Source organism: Hippichthys cyanospilos, chromosome 1 (assembly GCF_059441005.1).
Source record: "Hippichthys cyanospilos isolate Australia breed blue-spotted pipefish chromosome 1, RoL_Hcya_1.0, whole genome shotgun sequence".
Taxonomy (NCBI): domain Eukaryota; kingdom Metazoa; phylum Chordata; class Actinopteri; order Syngnathiformes; family Syngnathidae; genus Hippichthys; species Hippichthys cyanospilos.
The window spans coordinates 2027393-2050220 of record NC_142369.1 but is presented as its reverse complement, the minus strand read 5'-3'; the positions used below and the strand labels follow the sequence as shown (position 1 = coordinate 2050220).

At 42.7% G+C, this 22828-nt stretch overlaps 1 protein-coding gene across 1 annotated transcript in view; it reads right to left on the bottom strand.

Annotated features, from left to right (window-relative positions):
- The window catches only part of col25a1 (collagen type XXV alpha 1 chain), a 121493-nt gene that overhangs the window by 49700 nt on the left and 48965 nt on the right, over window positions 1-22828 (bottom strand). The window contains exons 3-6 of the mRNA XM_088424835.1: window positions 22757-22801; window positions 19690-19697; window positions 10242-10268; window positions 7417-7443 (exon numbers count right to left, since the gene is read on the bottom strand). Of these exons, the coding sequence (XP_088280961.1) occupies window positions 7417-7443; window positions 10242-10268; window positions 19690-19697; window positions 22757-22801 (107 nt within the window). The remainder of the gene's footprint in view (window positions 1-7416; window positions 7444-10241; window positions 10269-19689; window positions 19698-22756; window positions 22802-22828) is intronic.

The following is a 22828-nucleotide window of genomic DNA, read 5'->3' as shown; positions in this document are numbered from 1 at the left end:
AAAATCTGCATGGAAATCATAAGAATTACAGATAGTTTTCAAATTTTCAAAAGTATTTGCATAAGGTAGGCCGATTTTTCTCGTATTTCTTTACACAGTTATTTAGAAGCCCGTAGAATTATGAGGAAAATTTGATAAATTTCCAGCATTACGGCGACAAGTAGTTTTCAAAGTATTTGCAAGTTTGTTGCAATGCATTTGCAAGTATATTTGAACGTATTTTACCGTTGAAAAACTTTATTGCGGCAAGTCTACGCATCCTTAGATTTACGTCCAGACGGACGTAAACAAAATGTTTTCGGGACCTACGTCTGAAATTGAACAGGTCGGCCAAAATGACAAGGAAGAGGGTGTGATGCTGATCATTTTTCTTTTAGTCTTGGGGGCTGCAGGATCGACGTATTGGATTTCAGACACGCGCCATTTAATTTTTCTTTTTTGCATTAAATGGTGTCCCGTGGCGCTACAATGAAATTACCAAGTAATCATTCCCTGTTGTTTGTGCCACATGCTCTAAACAGATGGGGCGTTTGTTGACATGATTATCACACGAGTAACTTTGAAGTCCGACTCGGTGGTAAATTGAGACGCGCTGTTGTTCCGACATCAAGGAAATTCGAGCAAACGCTTCCCAAATTACCCGGTCAACAATCCTCATGACAGACACGACGCACTCATGACAACGGAATAAAGAAGGAAAACATTGGGTTTGTAGTTTATAAGTGGAAACAAACTTTAATCTCCGTCCAGCAGTGTTTAAAACATTTGAGGTTGACATGCTTTGTTGGAACTAAAAGTTCACCGAGGTTTACGTGCCAGCGCTCTTCCTTCTTTTCGAGGGCAACTGCGCCCTTTAAATGAAGGCAAACGTGACATCTGCAAAGCTGAGATTCAGGAACAAAAAGCGCTAACGCTTCGAAATTCTTATTCTCGAGAACGGCGACGTGATTTTGTCAATGGGGCGTCGCCATTTAGGTCCTGTGAGCACATCTGACCGCAAACGGCTGAAAAAAAATCCAAATCAGGAATCACATCTGCGGTTTTCAGTTATTTTACTTTCATTTAGCCATTGATCTTCCCATACATCTCGAGCGGAGATCAAATCTGGCCAATCCAAACATGTCTTTGGTGCCATCATTCTGGTTTTGCAAAGATAATTCGAAACGCATGGCTCATTTCTGCGCCGGCCTTTCAAGGGCATGCGGGCTGCTTGTATTGAGGCCCCGCAGCAAAAAGAACACAGCCCGGATGTACGGAATACACAATAACCATAACTGGGATTGAAGTGCAAATATCTTTCAAGTTATTGACAACCTCAAACATCTTGAAGACAGAAAAGGAAAACCGGATTATGGTCCAGTCGTATGCTGCTACCACCCCCCCCCCCAAAAAAAAAAGCACGGACCAGCCGAGTTCCGCTGTGTTTTCGCGTCGGTCCAGCAGCAAGAGCAAGACAACAAATCAAACAACTGAACCTTGGCTTTGTGCTTTTGCCGCCGCTCTTGCTAGTGGCACCAGCCCAAATAGCTTCCTGTCCAGCTGTACTAGTAGCTGCTGACACCAGCAGGACATTACAGAGAGACGTTTGACATTCGAGAGTATTAAGAGCAAGAGATGACCAACACATTAAGTTCAAGACCAAGATGAGACCAAGACTTTTGGAGGTCGTGACTGGACACGAAAAACACTTTTGACTGTTGTGACTGAGACTAGACAAATACTTTCGGAGGTCTAGGCAGAGACACGACCAAGTCTTTTGAATGTCGAGAATGAGACAAGACAAAGACTTTTGGAGGTTGAGACAGAGACAAGACTGGGACTTTTGGGTGTAGGGACAGAGACGAAACCATGACAAAACAATGACTTATACTTCCCGACACTGAAACGAGACCAAGACATTAAGAGGAGACAAGACGAGACCAAACTTTTGTAAATACAGACCAAGGAGGAGAGGAGGAGGAGGACCAAGGTGGGAGGAGACCAAGATTTTTGGAGTTAGACACAGAGACAAGACCAAGACTTTGGAGGTAGAGATCAAGACTTTTGTAGGTAGAAATGGAGACAAGATAATGACTTGAATGTTGATACAGACACAAGACCCAAGACATTTGGAATTAGAGACACACAGAAGACTGAGACTTTTCTAGGTAGAGTCACACAGAAGACCGAGACTTTTGGAGGTAGAGTTCGAGACAAGACCAAGAGCGTTGGCGGTCCAGGAGAGACAACAACCAACTCTTTTGCATGTTGAGACTGAACCGAGACCAAGATTTTTATAGGTGAGGGCCAAGATGAGACCAAGACTTTTGTGAGTACAGACGCAACCAATACTCCTGAACGCAGGGACAGAGACAAAACCACTTTTGGAGGTACAAACTGAGAAACAAGACCAAGACTTTTGGAGGTAGTGAGCGAGACAAGACCGAGGCTTTTGGAGGTCAACGCCAAGACAAGACAAAATTTGTACATATCAAAGAAAAATCACTGGTTTCACCTCATCTACAAAGTCAACGCAGTAGCTGGTTGTGCGCCTCATTGATAATAATAGTCCTGACCTGGTCTTGACCAAAGATAACCAAAAATCTTAATAAAAAAATCCAGAGGCAGCTTTATCTAAGACCGAGACAAGACGGAGTAAAAATGCCTTTGATTCGCCTTTATTCGATGCCAGTCTCAAGACCAGGAGAAGTACAAGATTAGTCTTACTATTTAGAGCACAAGTGTCAAGCTCCAGTCCTCGAGGGCCGGAACCCTTCGTGTTTTCGGGTTCCTCTCCCCTGAACACCTGATTCAAATGGAAAATTATCTTAATCATTTGAACAAGGTGTGCAGAATACCGGCCCCTGAGGACTAGACTTTGACATCTTTGATTTAAAGTGAGGCTAGAACTGCATTATTGTTTTTCGCTTGTTGCTTTTTTTCTTGACGAGAAAACAAAACCTTTATGAGATGCGATAATCCTGCCCTACCAGGACAATGGGCAAGTCCTAACTATTCGCAGATCTCCTTGAAGAAAATAACAACATAAAGAACAAGCAAAACGGATGTTGGTTATTCGCTGATCTGGATCCAACGGAAGCCGACGAAAAAGCCGCTACAAGGACAATCGGCAACAGCCGCCACATCGGACGCCGGCCAGAACACGCATCCTTTCAACCACAGCACAAAGAGCGCAAGCCTACTTACAGGCGGCGAGGCTTGTCTGCATCTGTGGCCGCCATTAGCAGCAACGCGCACAGATGGCTTCAATACGTTTTAAGAGAAGAGCATGCGACGGCCTCGCATTTTGACATGGATCCGTCGCTGCGTTTTTATCTGCGGCCCAGTTCAAACCCACGTGGAAGTGACATAACAGCAGACTCCAAATTAAGCGGGAAAGAGACAAAATTCTTCAGATTCGGGAGTCTCAGGTATCGTGCCGCCGCCAAGCCAAATGCCACACAGGAAGGAAACGGAAGCCGGTGGTCATGCCTCGGACGGACCACACATCCACGCGTTCAATTTGAACACTGGCTGCATGCTTGTTTGGGAAAATTTGTGACTGCTTTGTTTGCTTAGCCTTTGATTTAGATCTTGGCCTTTAACCTTTGGAACCAACAAATGGTGGACCTGACATGTGGGCAGCAGCCACTGCGGAAACCGCAGCCCGTGCGCTGATTCTCGGACTGTTTGGCACAGATGGCGAGTGACCTTAAATAACCTTCCTGATTGGAAAGATTGACTTGGTAATACCTGATACCATACTTGGCAGAAAAGAATCAAAACGGAAACGATCAGCATTTTGTTGCGGTTTTGTGGCGGTCTTGCTGGTGTCACCAACAGCGGCAAAAACACAACAAGAGCACACGAAGCTTCGGTCGCTAGAAAAAACGGCTCTACTAACCGAGCCAAAACTAACACACATGCTAAATACTGTTGCGGGATGCCAAATGGCTGAAGGTTTGACAGTTGGAACCGTAGCTGTTTTGTTTTGCTGCTAGCGGGACCAGCACAAACAAGAAAACAATGCCAGTCTAAGTGATTTAGTAGTCCAGATCATTCTTGGTTTCAGGACCACATTTTACGGATCTCATCTCAGAATTGAAGGGATTTTTACACAGAGCGGTCACGGGATTTTTATCGAGCCTAGACCAGATACGTTATCTTGTCTGGGTCTTGGACAGGGAGGACACGGGATTTTTATCAAGACCAGTCGAGATATGTTATCTTGTCTTGGACAGGGGGGACACGGGATTTTAATCAAGACCAGTGGAGATCACCACAACTACGACTACTATTTGTTCATGAGAACTGTTCTATTGTTGTACTACTTCAAAAAACAACATAGCATAAACTGTTTTCATCGCAAACATCCAGTTCACTTCTTGAACCACTTAACCTCACTAGGGTCACTGGCTTGCTGGTGCCTATCCTGACCGTCTTCAGGCAGTCTTCAGTCATCCACAATCACAACGACACCCAAAGGCAATCATGTTATTGGGATTCTGGGTGGAGAGGGAGTGCCTGGAGAAGCTCCAAGCAGGCACGGGAAAACATGCAAACTCCTCACAGGAAGGCCAAGCTGGAGGCAGGTGTGCCAACCATTCTGCTTGCATATATTTAAATTTCTCTTTTGACATATGCAGCTTTTAGTCTTGTCTCCGTCCCGACCTCCAAAACCTCTTGTCAGTCTCGATACTCTCTGGTTTTGATAATGTTCCGGTCTCAGTTAGGGTGGTCTCGACTTCAACACTAGCTGGTTTATGCTGTTTTTCCTTTTGTTCAAAGTATCCCAGAAAGCAATCAAGAGTGTTCACTGAACCTCCTCTTCGTTTCGACCTGAAAACTCGGACGGGCAGCGCCTCGCCGATCCGCCTCCACGGGGGCTCCGGCCGACCCCCGCGTTACACGACGGCCACTTTGACGCAAGGTCAGACAGCCCTTGTCCTATTCCGTCTGTATTTCACGCCAATTTTTTTTTTGTCCCTCTAGCTACATCTAGCAGCTCATTTAACACGGCACAATCAATAGGCCCCACTCTGGGGAGGTAATCCGATTTTGGATAATAGCTCGTGTTGTCCTTCAGATGCGACTGGATGTTCGTTTGTACCCATTTGAGAACTATGCGGCTGCAAATTGGACGTTAATGAAATACTATCTGGAAGCGGACAGTTTATTTATTGACTCTGGAAGACAAATAGGCTTTGGCCGCTCCTTGTTACCGAGCCGTCAGACGCGCCGCCGGCTCGGAGGTATGAATCATTTAACCGATAGAGACGGATGGCTCCATTTCCGAGGTTAAAAGGGGACAAATTATGGGCGAGCGTGAAACCCTAGCCGAAAGGACGCGGTTCACTCCGGTCGGCTGGTCTGGAGAGCAAAACTTTTTCTCCCCCCGTTACACTCTTTTGTAGTGGTCGCCTTCAAATTGAAGTCAACCGAAGACAACGGCCATTACGACCACGATCGCTGGTAAACGTGCGAAGTCCGAGGAGAATCGCCGCGTCTGTGTAATCCGAGACGCGCGTCGTACTGAGGATGCTAATTCACTTTCGCGGGGGAGACCCTTCGTACGCGCTTCCCGTCGGTATGAAACGCAATGACTCGCAATGCTTGTACAAGCGACCCGGCAAAGTTATCGGCGACGTCTGATTGGGCGCCAGCAAGGGATTGGAGTCAGATCCGTTGGGGAGATGGCTGCTTCTGTGGGCTGTTCCCTTGTGCCTCCAATTAGGAGCATTCCCATGAGGAAGTGAATAATTGGAACTCCACTTGAGTCAGGGGAGACTAGTGTAAACAAAAGCTGGATCGCTGGCGAGCGGTGACATTTGTGACCGTTGTTTCAAAAAAATGACGTTCATTTCAAAGCATCTCAAGAGGAGCTTACAGTACATCTCAAATAGTGCTGGTGGTTTTTTTTTTTGGTTAATACTTAGTTTTTGAACGTATATGAGATTATTAACCCTCATGTGATATTTTGACCATTTTTGGGTTGTTTCAATTCCATATCCGTCTCGGAATATTTTAGCCAAAGGATGGCACACTCCTGGTAAAGTGAAAAGTTAGTGTTGGCGCCATGTTGAACTTTGACATGTTGTCACCATCTGGGTCAAATTTCAGCTCCCTACTCCCAACGCTTTCCTTTTGACGCAAAATGCCGTTGACGTAAAAACCTTTTTTTGGAGCACTAAGATCAACCGAAGCACCATTTTTGGACTGCAGACCGACGACAAGTATTTTGGGAAGAAATTTGACAGGTTGAGTTTGACGCTAATTGACGACAGTCAGCCAGAACGGCTTTTTGAAGTCACATGATCACGAGCCACACAAAGGACAGTCAAACTGAGCGGAAGTAAAGCTAAATAAACTTGAGTTTGTGTATATGTGTGTTTTTATAGTTCATAGTAGTGTTTTTTCGTGGTACTGTATACCAGTTACACATGTGACAGACATATCAATAAAAAAATATCTGTGGGTGTTTTTCTTTTGTTTAGTTTTTTTTAACAATGTCATTAACATTGTTGGCTGCCTTACCTTAACCATAACCTTAGCATACCAAAAGCTAAAATACGGCCCATGCTAAAAATGAGTTTGATACCTCTGCCTCAGAGTATAAACAATACCTGCGGTACTTTTGAAATTTTAATGTATAACATTCACACATCACTTTGTTGATTTGTCACAGTATACCCAATGAGGATGCCAACTTTTTAAAATTTCAGTATTGGTGGCTGGTATCGGCAGTCATCATTAGTACCTTGTGTCTTCAAGTAAGCCTGTATCAGTCCGATACCAAGGCCTGGTATCGGCAGCCATCATTAGTACCTTATATCTTCAAGTAGGCCTGCATCAGTCCGATACCAAAGCCTGGTATCGGCAGCCATCATTAATACCGTGTATCTTCAAGTAAGCCTGTATCAGTCCGATACCAAAGCCTGGTATCGGCAGCCATCATTAGTACCTTATATCTTCAAGTAGATCTGTATCAGTCCGATACAAAAGCCTGGTATCGGCAGCCATCATTAGTACCTTGTATCTTCAGGTAAGCCTGTATCAGTCCGATACCAAAGCCTGGTATCGATACTACTTTACAGTCCTCACACACTTGCCATGCGCTCAATTCCACGCTTCTTATCAAGCGGTTCCGCGCCCCAGGCTTGATGCCGCTCGCGCACCGGGAGTTTGACAGGAATTTACACGCTCGACTCGGGTAGCGATATCAAACCGCAGAACCGGGAATGATTACGTCGCTGGTCGTAAAGACTGGTCTTTTAAGGTCATCCGCATGTTTTCTAACCTTTTGGGTTTTAAAATAAGCAGACCGGTCGGTCTTATTGTATTTGGCAGCGGGCGCTATCCCAAGAATTTCATGCATCTCAAAGCCGTTGCCCGCATTTGTGTGCCGGGGGAGGCGCATCATCAGCTGGAGGCACATACCCGTGGTCCCTGGTCGCCTTGATCCCCCTGCAAGATGACAAGAAAGACAATTTCAACTCCGGTGCAATAAAGCTCATTAAGAAGCCAAGACTAACAGCCGACTAAGTCGGAACACATTGAAGAAGCGAAATAAGGCGGGAGCCCACAAGTATTTATTGCGGCCGAGAGTGTTATGATAAGGGAAGGTGACGGGCGGCGGGTATGCGAGACAAAGACAAGTTGCTGCGTAGGGAGCTTTGATGGCTTTGGAAAGGGAGCGGCGTAGCTAAGCGTTGCCAGGCCAAATGTTACGCATTAGATTCACACCCGTTTGGACTTCACTTGAAATGTGAGTGATGACACTGGGTAGCAAATTGAAATCCAAAAAATCTTGCGTTTGAGGTTTTTTTCTGATTAAAACTACAATTGAAACGCCGGAATCTTTGGTCTGGTTTATTTGAAGCCCACTGAGGTTTTTCTCAACAGGTTACCCTCCAGATCGGTGTTTTTTTTTTCAAAGCTTGAACTTCTTTTGTACCGTATTTTCCGCACTATAAGGCACACTTAAAATCCTTAATTTTTTGAAAAAGCTGATGGTTCGCCTTATAATCAGGTGCGCCTTATATATGGATCAATATTGACATTGGGATTTGTAGATGGGGAACGAACCAATAAAGTAAGCTTTACCTGTTTCTTTTGTGTGTTTGCAGTTGAACAAGGTTGCTCATATTGAGTTATGATGCTTTTGAGAGTTTAGAGTTATTATTTGAGTTATTATTGTCACGATATAGTAATACTCAAGGTTATGACAATAATAACTCAAATAATAACTCTAAACTCTCAAAAGCATCATAATTCATTATGAGCCCTAAATCTGTGCCCTTATATTGCAAACATTAGAAATGCGTCATTAATCAGGTAAGCCCTTATTGAGTTTATTGGTTCGATTACTTCAGTATTACTAAATCCGAATGAAAAAGTATTGATCCATAACTCTATGGCGCACTGATTATAAGGCCGAACCATCAGCTTTTTCAAAAAAAATTAAGGACTTATTAATGAGGGGCCCTTATAGTCCGTGCGCCTTATAGTGCAGAAAAGACGGTACTTTTAAGAAAACCCCATAGCTCAAAACTTTGACATAATAGAGAAAAACTGAGATCAGTCTTGGATCCGGCACTCAAAAATCGAGTTCAAAACGTCTGTCGGACCTGATTCAACAAAAAAAAAAAAAAAAAAAAAGGGTTTTCCCCCAGTGTTTTAAAGACCAATCGCACCCGCCACTGACTTTAACACCTTGTAACGACCGCATTTCTCTGGTAGCGTTCAGCCAGAATCAACCAAGCAAGGTGTCAGTTCTGGACAGGACTTTTACACGGAGATCTATTCAGCGCCTGAGCGAATTCAAAGAAAATAGCTCCCGGAATCCTCCGCTTCATTGGAGCCAGATTTCAGGGAAAAGCGGCGCAGGACGGCCACGCTGCTGAAACGCTTCTTGGGTGGGAGACGGCGCGCAGTTGTTTCTCATTTCATTTCGCCGCAGATAAAGAGGTTCACGCGAGAGGCGGCTCATTCCGGATGCCGTGCAAACGCCGGCGACCGGCGGCGAGCGTCTCTCGCTTCTGCTTTGCCAATCGCTTCAAACCGCCAGAAGTCGTCAAACAGAGCAAGATGCGCGCCTTTCTTACGCTTTGGGTTTGCGTCGCTTAATTGGATCCATAAAATGATCGTCAGCGGCCTACGTGAAGGCATTGATAATCCAATTGATATTTTAGCCATTTACCTAAATGGGTAAAATCAGGATCTTTGTTTGGCCAAATATTTAGCTCGCCGAGTCGTGTTTCAGAATTCTCGTGTGGATGTGTGAAGAGCGTTTTCGATTTGAAAATCTGAAAAGACAACTGCATACATTTGTGAGATAGGAAAATGACTTGTGTCATTTTTCACGAGGCGCACAGAATAAGGATGGATAAACAATGTGGACATAACCAGACATTGGGGTCTGCAAGACACGGGTCCCGGCCCTGATGTGGTACTTTCATTCTTTTGGTCCTGTTGATTTTGGAAAATGACTAGAAGAGAATAGAATGTCTAGCCAGTATAACGACAGTGGGGGTGCTGACTTTGATTGATGCAAACTAAATAAATAAAGGAAAGCTGTTTAATAAAGAAAAGAAAAAAATCTCTCTCTGAGTCTGTTTGTCCGGCTTTTTCGAGCCGCGCAACGCCGGCGCTTCATATAAATATAAATGATCATTGTTTGTTTTGTTGTAACATTAAAATAAAACAATTTTGGAAAGCAGTAGTAGTCACAATGTTTTGAAAAGCCACCAAATTCAAAGGTATTTCTTTTATTTATTTATTTTTTACATTGTAAACTAATAATGAATTCATCCAGATTAATCAGTAACAGGCAAGGAATCATTAACATTTGGATTCTATAATAGTTGGCAACTTTTTTTGTACAAAGACAGCTTTGCAAATCTCAGTGGGTTTTATGATGTGGATGATGCTTTATGATCTGGAATGACTTTCAGTTCACAACTATGCAACATGAAGCATTTATAGCTTCTCTATGTATTGTGTTTTACAGCATATATATGATATTTAATTGGATTGCCAGCATGATCTAAATTCTATAATATGGTGAAAATACAGAAGATATTATTTGGAGAGTTCTCGTTTTATCATTTAATTTTGGCTTTGTTGTTTTTTTTTTTTAATTTACATGTTATTATTTTATAATCAGTACTATCATCATTTTAAATGTCAAAACGTTGTGACCCCCCGCTGACCCCTGAGCTAGCATAACAGCATTGACTGACTATATCAAATTTGTACTGTACCTTTTCACCCTTTGGACCTGGAGGACCCTGTGAAAGAAAAAAAAACCATCATTAAAATAAAACATCAAAATGACCGAAAATCCAAAATCCAAATGACAGTACAGGGCAACGCATGTACTCATGTTAGTTTTCATATTTGATGGCTGGCCAGCGAACTTTCTTTTAGTGGATTGTTGTTTGGCGGCAGTAAACAGACTGCAAAGTGCACAAACAAGAGGATTTTGTGAAGTCATGTTTTTGCCCGAGCCCACTGTTAACATAGTCAATAATAATACAAGTATGATTGCCTCTCTTTGCTGACTTTGAGGTTTTGGAAAATCTTACATGGGGGGGTATTAGAGCAGGATTAGGGAACAGCGAGCTGACTAATTGACCACCCACTTAGAAACAAGAATGCCGTGTAGGCAGTCACCAACGTATTATTTGAAATTCGGCTTCACTCTGACATGCTAATAAATTGAGCGCACGAGCGGCAAAGTCTGTGGTTTAAAAAAAAAAAAAAGACAGAAAGAAAAAAAAAATGCTATAGGCTTCCAGGCATATACGTGTGAATTTGTTGCTCCCTTATTCCACTATGGATTGAAATAAATCCATTTTTTTTGACTCAACAGCTTGAAGGCATGCGCCTGAGGGATGTCATTCTGAAACTGCAATCAAAACCTCGCAAGATGCAGAGCCATTCAATACGTGAAGAAAAAAAAAAAAAAATCATGCCGGTGTGGCTTTCCGCAGCTTGGACAATGGGGAAAATGCTATTGATGTGCTGCAAACATGAGCGACAACGTCAACAATTTCAGCCCGCTTCACTGATTGAAGCTGAAATTGAAAAAAAAATAACAACCGGCACGTTGGAATTGCTTTGCTTGTGTCGTGATTCAGAGACGAGGGCCATGCGGTGGAAAGTTGTGCGCTCCGAAAAAAAAATTGAATATACAAATGACCAAGAAAAACCAAAGGAGCTTGAAGGGAAAGAAACAATTGACGCGGAAGACAATGACCTGACAAGAACCGAAAGGAAACAAGAAACTAAACTGACTTAAAACCGACGAGACAACAAGGAGCACCTGGACAAGACACAATTGGAACACAGAGCTGATTGGCCAAAACAAGGGAAGCAGGTTTACCCGGACAGGAGGACACAATCTCACTAACGGGAAACAGAAACATGAACTAACATGCATAAACAACCCAGAATGTGTAAATGCAAGAAACTAAACAATAAAAACTAACAAAACAACAGGGAGCACCTGGACAAGACACAATTGGAACACGGAGCTGATTGTCCAACACACGGGAAGCAGGTTAACGCGAACAGGAGGACATAATCCCACTAACAATAAACAGAAACATGAACCAACATGCAAAAACAACCCAGAATGTGTAAAGAAAAATCAAACCGGAAGAAAAGCCAGAACAGAAAACAGGAAACCCAGACACCATCTGAAAGGCAACAAAACACCACCCGGAACGTAACAGCTTGTTGCAACTTTGGAAAAGCCATTTTGTTTGGCTTTGTCTGCAGTTCGCAAGATGAAAGTCAAGTCAAAAGTGTCCACGCCGAGAATGTGAGTCGGCGCTTCCTGTGCTCGTTTTCGTATTATCATCATGCGGAAGCAATCGGCCTGCACCTGCCTCGGACCCGTCACGTTTGGCCATCACTTAGTGCAAACGACCAAGCCCTGGAGCAAGTACGGCCTGTTTAAAGACTAATAGACAAGCCCCCGCAGCCCCCCCCCCCCGCAAAGATTGTTTCAAAATGTATTTTGGTAAAAACGTAGCTTGTGTTTTTCTCTCTCGACGCAGGAAGCTTCCTGATCACCACCTGTGAGCGTTGCTCGCATTTTTTTTTTTTACTGCACCAAGTCATCTCACACCCAGAACGACGTTACGCACCGGTGTGTGATTTGCTGGAGAGCGGTCGCCACGGTAACAAGTAGCTAACTTCAAGGCTGTGCAAATGATACTGTTTATTGGCCAAAAAACACATTGACACAAAAAATAGCCCACCTCGGACCTTATAATCGACAAATTTATTCAAAGCTGTCCGGAAGTCCTTTTCCGCAGCCTCTCCTACCCCCCCCCCCTAAAAAAATGTAACCCCCAACTGATTCTTTTGTCCTTTTTACCACTGTTGCCGGTCGTCGCTAATTTGCATCAAACCCGATGTTATATTACCATTATTTTGATGAGCGGAAAATTTTTAAGAGGCTATTCGTTCCAAAAATGTGACCTTTGACCTCAGCGGTGGAAAAAGTATTTCCAAGGCGTTCCAAAAGTCCCGATTTTGCTGCAACACACAAAAGAGTGACGTGCGCATAACACATCTTTTGCCACTTAATGCTGGGAAACCACAAGAAGATTTGTAACAGAATTTCCCGTGTGCATATCGTCGGATTTTACGGCCTTGGATGCCGACGATACTCCTTTTCTTATCCAGATACAAATCTCGCTTCTTGGCTCTCTTGCGGCCAAACCGTGACCACCGTCTCCCGCGCTGGACCGAAGGAGATGTTGACGTTCAAAAACTTTACCATCTTGAAAAAAAAAAAAAAAAGCAAGGAGGAAAATATGAAAGGCAAAAAAGTTAGCGGGGTCCAAAGCCGCAAGCAAGATGGAGAGCACGGGTGCTTGAAGCACACAATATAACTTACTCGACTTCGTATTACTGGCAGGGAGTAAACCAGGCCTAGCGAAAAGCTCCTGGCGGGTTTGAGCGAGACGGCGAAGAACATTTTTATACGCGATGCGTCTGTTTACCTTTTTTATTAATAAGAATCTGCTTTTACTTTCGTTTTGTGTGCTTTGGTACTTTGCCTCATCACAAACGCATTTCAAAAAAACATATTAGAACCACTTGTCTGGAAACCAAACGTTAATACGAGCGTTTTTATCACAGCTCGGGTGGAAAAAAAAAGAAAATCTTGTTTCAGCCTGACCTTTCATGCTGTTTGCATTACATTTTGGTGAGGAGAGATGATTTTATATCGACAAGCGGGTGGAATTTGATGTGTCCAAGCCGTCGCTCAAAAAGGGGGCTAACTACAGACCCAATAGCCAAAGTCGACTTCAGTCAATTTTGCGGCTGGAAACGAACGCGGCGTTGATGCGGAGGAAGACTAAATTATTGATTTAAACTAGCAGCTGCATGAAAGTCAGCCATGTGAAGCGTGATGCGACTAACGGTCCGGGATCTATCCCAGCAGCCTCCTTTTCTTCTCTTTTAATGTTGCCGGCAAAAGCAAAAATAAAAAACTAAATTCAAACGCCTGATCTATATCCACATGTATATACCGAAGGCTGTGACAGGAACAGTAGTTTTCTTTTCAAATTAACAGCAAATTCATTGGAACATGAGGCCACTTATTGCTTATTTGTATTACAGTCAGACTGTGAATCTAATGTAGTGCATTTTAAGGCTGTGATAGGAACAGGATTTTTCATTTTCAAAATAAGAGCAAATTCATTCGCAACTTATTGCTCGTTTATGTAATAGTACATCCGTAAATTAATTTAGTGCATTTTAAGGCTGTGATAGGAGCAGGATTTTTCTTTTCTAAATAAGAGCAAATTCTTCTTAAATGTAGTTTATCTCTGTGTCGTTTTTCTTTCCATTCAGAAGTTATTTTTTATAAAACTTTTCTGAATCACTGAAAAAAAAAGCTTGAGAACCACTAGCCTACAGTTTTTTTTTTTTTTTTTTTGCTGGATCCCAACTGCAAATCACATTTTTTGCACTAACTCAAGCAGTGTTGCTGCAGTCGTCGTGGACACCGGCAAAATCGTTCTTGCGCGTTTGTCCGCCCGATCCGACGAGATGCAGAAACATCAGGAGCGGGATGGCGCCGGGGACCCGGCCGGACCCGGTTTGTAGTCCTAGACCCAGGTCCGGAGAATACAATCAATCAAATGCGAGCCTGGATGCTTCTGGGTCGGGGGTGGGGGGGGGGCAAAGCGTCTTGCCGGCACATGGTTCCAATCAGCTCACCGTGGAGCGCGTTTTACGGCCTCGTCTTTACAGGCGCGAGCAGCTCCACAACATTAATAAGCATGCGCGTACACAGGAAGCGGCGCAAAGCCGCCGTCGAAAAGCGACAACGTGGAGGATCGGCGCGATCCCGGCCCGAGACCCACACCGTCAACCGGCCCCACTTTCTTTCCGTACGTCCCAACGAAAAAGCAATTTCATCGATTCTCAATCCATCAAGTAGACGTTTGGATCGAGGGTCCGACCGCCGGAGCGTAAACCGGAACTCCCGACGGCGGCGGGGGATCCGCCGTGCGTCAAATTCAGACTGTGCCTGGCGAACACTAGAAAGCTCTGTAAAAATGATTGCGTTTTATGACATGTCAACGCCACGGTTACAGTTTAGGGAAATATCATATTTTGGGCTGAGATAATTACTCCCCGATGCAAAGGTGACCTTCGCTGGCTGTCATGCTAGCAATAATGAGCACATGGTTAAGGTTAGGAGACCATGGAGTCAACATGTGAAGCTTGCGGTTGGAAACGGAGGAGGAGGAAGTCGCTCGTCGTGTCCCGCCGCAACGTTTGGCTCGCCGGTCATCCGCACGCAACATGTGGATGTCACCTGACTTTCTTCCCGGCGAAAAGTTATGCGTCCTCCGGCCACTAGGGGGACACTCGAATGCTTAGCTCTTGTGCACAAACTTTGCAAGCGATACACATTGCATTTTTTTCCCCTAATTTTGTTAATGGTTTAAAAGGCGTGATAATTACAGTTTATGAGTTTTTTTTCTTTCAAATCAAATTGTTCAGTGATGTGATGATGACAAGAAGACATAGCCATTAGCTGGTCTCTACCGCCACCTACTGTCTTGAGGTGAAACGCAAGTCAGCGAATAATTTTCCGTTTGCTGACATAGTTTGACCGCCGCTCAACGGAATGTCGCAAAAATCGCAGGAAAATTAATGTCATAAATCCTGTTAAAATGCATCTCAAAAATTGGAACTATAATGGTTTTACATGGTCCAAAATTTGGACAGTTATTATTTTTGTACACAAAATCTCACACATCCAGCTGTAATCACATAAAAATGTCACAATCGTTGCATGTTGAAAATTAACATGTTTTAAATATCTACTGGATATTTCAGCCTTTTTTTCGACTTGAGTCTTTCATGATATCATTAAAAAAAATCTAAGAATTTCCATAATTTGTAACATAATGCCACAAGGGTTGAACTATACATAAGTAAAAAACAATATAAAGATGTGACTTTTTTTTTTTTTTAATCCTCTAAAAGGGGAAAGGAATTACTTAATTTTTAATAAATATTTTTCGGAAAAAAAATCAATCATTAAAAGTGTCAAACCTGTTCTCAATAAATTAAGAAATAAGTAAATATTTGTTCACAGACAAATATTAAATAACTTGTCCAGTTTTGGGGTTACAGTAGAGATCTTTTCACAAAAATGAACCATTAACTTAATTATTAATAAATATTTGTCCCTATAGATAACCAACATAAAGTGTCAGAACTGTTCTCAAAAATAAATCATTATATTTAAATATCTGTCCACAGAAAACTATTCAACTTAAAACATCCTCTTTTGGGGTTACATTAGAGATCTGTTCACAAAAATAAATCATTACCTTGACAGGTAACGAGAGGCGGCACATCACAAGATGGTTCGAACCATTCTAGTATGGGGGACAATCTGTGTTTTTACAATAATGAATTTGATGGATTTTTGCATGTTTGTATGTTTGATTTAAAGTCTCGAGGACCCCATGAAGTTCCTTCAAGTAACCCCATTTGAGAACCACTGTTCCAGGGCTTCCAATTTTCAGCTCGCGCTCGGTACTGAAAGAGTTCCGGTCAAAATCCGGAGATAAAAGTGCGAATAATGCCAACCTTTTTCTTTCACCGGGGCCTATTCCGTTCCGTAGCTAGCAAATGGCTTGGGAGGTGCGGCCAAATTTGTCCACGAGTTATTCCAAGCGCCGTCGCGCTTTGACACAATGGAGGCGCTTGGCACCTGTTTCCAATCTTCATGCCACAGGGCTAAGCAGCTACTGGCTATCTCCCATGGAGCCATTTGAGCTCCATCCACCTTCTGGTCTACCTCTTGGCAAGAACCGGGGAATTAGCTTCTTTCCCAGAGTATCAAACTATTTCTCCACACACGCAAAGACGAAAGTGCAATCTTCTAGAATTGCCATGATTTTCGAAAGGAAAAGCTCCCATCTGGATGCGGCAAAGGCGGATCCGTCGGGGCCGCGCCGGGGTTAAGTTTTGCATATAAAAGGCTGCTGCGGGCATCATTAGTGGAGAAAGTGCTCAATGTTGGAAAGGGCTCCAAGCCGTGCCGTAAAAACAAAACAAAGGGAATTTATACACCTCCATCTGTTACTGGTGCAGCCCACGAGCCCCTGAGACCTTTTTTTTTTTTTTTATATAACTGTTGGAGGACACGCACGCAAGCAATCAGAGCCAAACGGGCACAGGCGGACGACCACAAGCGGCTGGTGCTCGTCGCTCCAATTTGGACGGAGAGGTTAGACCCGAATGGGGAAACCGCACTGGAAAAGCGACTTGGAATTGCATCTGGTTCCCATATCCACAGTGTGTCACAATTAGCCCGTCCAAAATGACAATATACGGTATTGTGCGAGTTGGAACGCGCCGCGATGGAAATTTCGAACCAGGTTCGTTGCCAGTCTTTATATGCTAAACGCGTTGGGGGTTGGACTTCCCGCTCACAGGTTCAGGGCATGCAAAATAAAATGCAGGTGCAAACAGATGCTGTGCAAGCATCTATATTGATCAGGAGGACAGCGTTCACGAGCTATAATGTGGCTCACTTTTGTTTCATGGATTTTTTGGGGGGTGAGATTGTTTTTTTAACCTAACTTCTAACTGGTTTCCCGTATTTGGTCATGTGACATTCACAAGCTGAGCTGTGATTACCTTAGCACATGTGATGTCATTTTCAGTCGACGGCCAAATGTTAAAATATCTTTAGTCCCTTGTGGGTTTTTTTTTTTTTACCATTATTGGGTCATTTTCTTCCACGTCATTATCACAGTATTTCAGCCAAAAAATGGCACACTACTGATAGCGTCACAGTGAAACTGTCATGTAGCCAATGTCAATTTTATGATATTACATTATAACGCATTACATCACTGTCATGTTGGCGCAAACGTCTCATATGCCAACAACGTCGCTTTTCGTACCTTGAACTTCCTCTCGTTACTAGGGACAATATTTTTCCACTGTGGCGTTTCGTAAGCTGAATTTTTCGGAACAAGAGGCGTTCGAAAGTAGAGCTACCACTGTATAATAAATAAACATTTAGTGGACAAAAATGAAAAAAAAATCAATCTCTACTTCACAGATTAGTATTTGTTATCATTTTTATTCGTATTTTTATTTTTTCGAGCGTAACATCAAAGATTCCTAATAAGACCCCATATAGGGGCCCCATTACGATTTGCAGGTGTACCAACATCCAATGATGTAATAATCACGAAGCATCCAGGTTTTAGCGACACGCGCTCAGCATCTGTTTATAGAATTTGATCATTTTATTCCTCCCAAAAATGTCACACGCGCACTTATAAAAAACATAAAAGTGGAAAAACCAAGCTTCGGTGAAGTAGCAGCCCGTGAGTGATGTCCTCGTCTAATTTTATTTGTCAGATCCCGAATCCGGGCGAGCGGGGCTGAGAGGCGAGACCACCTGGGCTCACTTACTTCCCAGGACCCCGGGAGCGAGCGTACGCAAAAGCTCCCAGGATTAACTTACGACTTTTATAGCCAAGTCAGCACATGCCAATTCGACGCCTTCAATCACACTTCGCCTGCTGACGATAAATAATAGCGACGATCCGCACGCACAAAATTCCCCTGAGCTATGAGGAGTCACCGTCATAACTTCTGCCGCTTTTCTACGGATGGATTTGTCTTCATCTTTGAAGAAAATTTTCCATCTGCTCGAGGGAGGGAATCTACGATTTGCCGGATGTGAAATGAGGTGAGAAAACGGCCGCGGGCGCCACTGGCCGAGAACTTCACATTCTGCCACCAAATTTGTTCGAAGAAAAGTCAAGATCGAGCTTTTATTTCGCGCACATCTTAGGCCGCGAGCTTGAAGTTCTAACTGTGCCGTGGCGCCTCCGGAATTTCGTCAAAGGCGTGGCCACCTAAAACCTTGGGGGTGGCACGTCAAAACTCAAAGCCATAATTCCGTGTCATTATAGTAGTAAATCAGCGAGTAGAAAATGATCAGAAAGAAAATGCCCACTAAAACTGAAATGATTTTAATTACTACTAATCTAAACTGCTGAGACTAAAGAACACTGTTGACATTTTGAGTTATGTGATGAATATGCAAGGTATAAATCGTACGATCCTTCTCTCGCTACGCTGCTACATTAGCTATATCAATGATAGCACCTGGTGATGATTAGTGCACTAGTACGCACAACGTAAAAAGGAAATACAGAGCGGCCTTCCAGATTAAAAGTACGTATTTCAAAATTACAATAACACAGGTAAGTAAACAATACAAACAAAGAATAAATCTCATCTTAATGTCACTGTACACGGTTGGATTCAGACGGATTCCTTCCGCTTCCACTGTCCCACTCCCCCCTTATATATATATATATATATATATATATATATATATATATATATATATATATATATATATTAATTTTAAAAGGTGGCCTACCCCTGCAATAGAGTATACCTTAAAAGCTAGCATGCTAACATTGGCGATATGAAGCGCTAATCGCTAGCAAAATGCTAATCGCTAATACATAACAAATCCCGAGTTATCTCATAAGCTAATTGTAAATAAGCATTTCTAACATCTCTCTGAAAAATACTTACTATTAAAAACGGTATTAATCTGTACTGATTCTACATATTACACAAATCAATGACTGTGTTTGGATCAGAACACGGAATTGCAGTCACTCTAGCATAGGTTTCTCGCAAGTCCCTAAACAGGAAGTGCCAACGCAACAACATCCGTTTTGCTTTTCAAAATAAGACGTAATTTTACCTTAATCAAAAAGTAACCATTGTAGCACCGAATAAACAAGATATGGCTCATTAGCGTGAGAATGTGTACATATAGTGTTAAAAAAACAACTACGGTGAAAAGTAGTGCAATGTATAACAAGTGGGGTGGCCAGAAAATTTATAGTGGCTCACAACATGAGAAGAGATGCTGAACCTGGCTGGACCAGAATACCCCCCCAAAATGTTGCTTTTCAAGAGAAGTCTGGCTTTTACTTCCTGTTTTGCCAGCGCAGCCTCATTATCTGTAGATTTGTTGCGGGAAATGAGGATCAGCTGCACTTTTGTGACTGTTCAGCCTCTGGATTTGCATACATGTGTGTGTTTTCTTTTTTCTTTTTTTTACCTCGATATATCTTGAAGTGGAAGATGCAAAACAGGCATACTTACAGGAGGTCCTGAAAGACAAAAAAAAAAGAAAAAGGATCATTGTTAATGGAAAGTCAGCATGAGCAGTATGATGTACCAAGTGTCAGGAAATGTGTTTTTGGAGCAAAAATCCGTTGAAACATTTGTAGCTGGCTCTACTTTTACAATTACAAGGGAATGCACGCTTGTTAAAAAAAAAAAAAAAAAAAAAATACCCCTCCCGCCCAATCAATGTTTTTTTTGTGAGGTGACAGTCATGTAAGTCCCCTTATTACCACACCTGGAATGACTTCTTGTTAAAAGTGCCTAAAGAAAGAAGGGCGTTTTGGATTACTATGACCTTGAAGTGTTCTCATAAAATTTGCCATTGATGGCTGTGCACGCATGTGTGAAGCTTGCCAGGCTGCACTTCTTGCCGTTTGGGTCAAAGTAGCCCACTTACCTTATAAAAAACATGTGCCACGCTGTGACATGAATCTAAAAATCCCGATTAAAGGAATAGTCCACTTATTTAGTCATTATCAGCAGTAAAATTCTATTTGATCTGTAATTAATCTGGTAAATTTTTTCATGTACCATTACCATAATTATCCTGCACTATAAAGTGCACCAGATTATAAGGCGCGTATTCACTGAATGGCCTATTTTAAAACAGTTTTCATACATAACACGCACCGCATTATAAGGAACATAGAATAGAAGCTAGATGGGGTTGCATTTTGGATCCACTAGAGGGAGCCGCACTAAGGGGAATGTCAACAAAACCATCAGATCAATCAGTCAGTTTTTAATAATAGACAATCAGAAATGAAGAATAAAGATGATTCGTGGAAAATGCTACCTGAAAATGGAAAAAAAATACCTCTCCATTACGTTCAAAGACTGTTTAGATGAATCCTTGTGCGGTATTTTGTCCACTTCCTTCATCTTTACATCAAAGGCATTTCACATCAAAGGAAAGCATCAAAGTAAAACACGAGAAAGCTGAAATTTCACCCAGTTTGTGTTAACATTTAAAACATCAACATGACAATCGCATTGTTATCATCCCTTGGCTAAAAAAACTGTGAGAATGTTGTGGAAGAAAATGACCCCAAAATGCCCAAAATGGTCAAAATACCACACTAGGGTTAAAACACATTTTTCCACTTGCTTTGAATGCAGGCTCAGGAAACATTCAATCATTGCTTATCTTGCAAACAGCACATGACCAAGAGGTGAGCTGTGATTGGTCATGAACTACCAGAGTCTTTTTGGTGTAATTCTAGTTGAAAAATTATATTGTTTTACTTCTGAAATGGCTCAACGAGTAAAGTATCCATCTTAGAATTAATGAACAGTTAAAATAAATGAAAAAACAGAATATTACGACACCATATTGTAGCACTCCAACAGATACTATAGAAAATGGATGGATGGCCGCATTCCATTTCATTCCGATCGCTTCCGCTCAGCCCCGCCGCATTGAATGGCCGCAATTGTTTGTCCGGCCGTTTTCGTCGAAACGAAGCGGCGGTCGAAAAGGAAGCGCCGAACAACGGCGCCATTGAAAGGAGGCCGAGCGGCAGGCCGGCCAGGGGGCGGCTTGTTTATTGAGACATTACTGCGTAAACAACGCCTGGCGGGATTTCAGCGCTGCGGCCGAGCGAAGCGGAACGCTATTGTCTGTTTGTCGCTCAGATTCCCGCCTCTTGATTCCATATCGAATGAAAAGCTTCAAAGTCATCCAAAGTTAAAAAAAAAACACATCTTGTGCATTGCAGAACTTTTTGAGAACTTGCTGTTGGAATAACAGCTGCTTATGTTACATTTTGTCGAAGATTAATCATTATTTTTCATGTACCACAACCCTAGCCCAAATAAAAATGACATCACAGCTCAGCTTGAGTCGTGATTGGTTGTTGAGTTCAAGGGATGTCATTTTCACTCGAAAAATGTGTTTTAAATGTACACGTAAAAGATAGTATAGTTATCAAATGAATTATAGACTAAATATTAACTCTTTCGGTGCCAAGCGTTATCGGAAAAGGTGATCACATCTTTCGAGAGCAACACCTCCATCTAATGGTCAAATTTAATTACTACAGCGATGAATAAGATTAGAATTAAGAGGAGCACCGGCCACGAGTGTTATCACTCCTTTTATAAATGAAAAATAAACGTAGTCACAGGCAGTTCACAATTATTTTACATGACAATAATACTTGTCGCTGGCAAGGAAAGAGTTAATATTTTGCTGCTGAATTTCTATACCCCATGTTGTATTTTGACCATTTTTGGGTCATTTTCTTCCACAGCACTCTCTCAGTATTTTATTCAAGGGATGGCACACTTCGGGGTGAAATTTCAGCTCCCTGGTGGCTTTTTTCAATGCTTTGTTTTTGATGTGAAGATCAAATGATCGGAGAGAATATCCCACAAGGGTTTTGTGATGGTGTGTGTTGTGGTGGTTAACAAAAAGCCTACAAATCCATCTGGGAGTCAAACTATTCATTTGTGTCCACTCCACTGTGGTGTCCATTTTGTCCCAACAAGACAGAAAAACTAATTGCCTCCCACCCAGACACATGACATGATTTCAAAGGCCAGGATGTCCTCTTTTGAGTACACTAGGACTTAGTCGGGACACTCCAATGAGTCAAAAGATTTAGACCAAAAACCAAAAGTCCGCTACAGTGGACACAAATGAATAGGCTGTGTCTCAGGAGGACATCACCTCTCGCTTCCAGGCGGGATATTTTAACGAGTCAGCTCGGGATAGCCCTTTTTTTTTTCTTTCCCCCCCTCAAAAGCTGACAGACGTTTTAACTTTCTCGTCGCTTGTGAAGACGGCCCAGTGGGCTGCTATTCCAATGAAAATCTCACGTTCCTATGGCGACCCAAACGGCAACAGTCAAACCACTAATTGCACATCTTCCAACCTTTTTGGCCTCCAAAGATATACACGGAACTTTTACATGATTGTAAAATACAGCATGGATTGCCCGTGTCCTCCCAAATCATTCCTCAAATGATCGTGGATTGGGCCAGCCCTGGCCACACACACACACACACACACACAAACTGAAACACACACACACACACATACCGGGTTCTCCGTTGCGGCCTCGCCTTCCTCGCTTCCCTGGAGGTCCTGCATGAGAGAAAAACGGACACATTT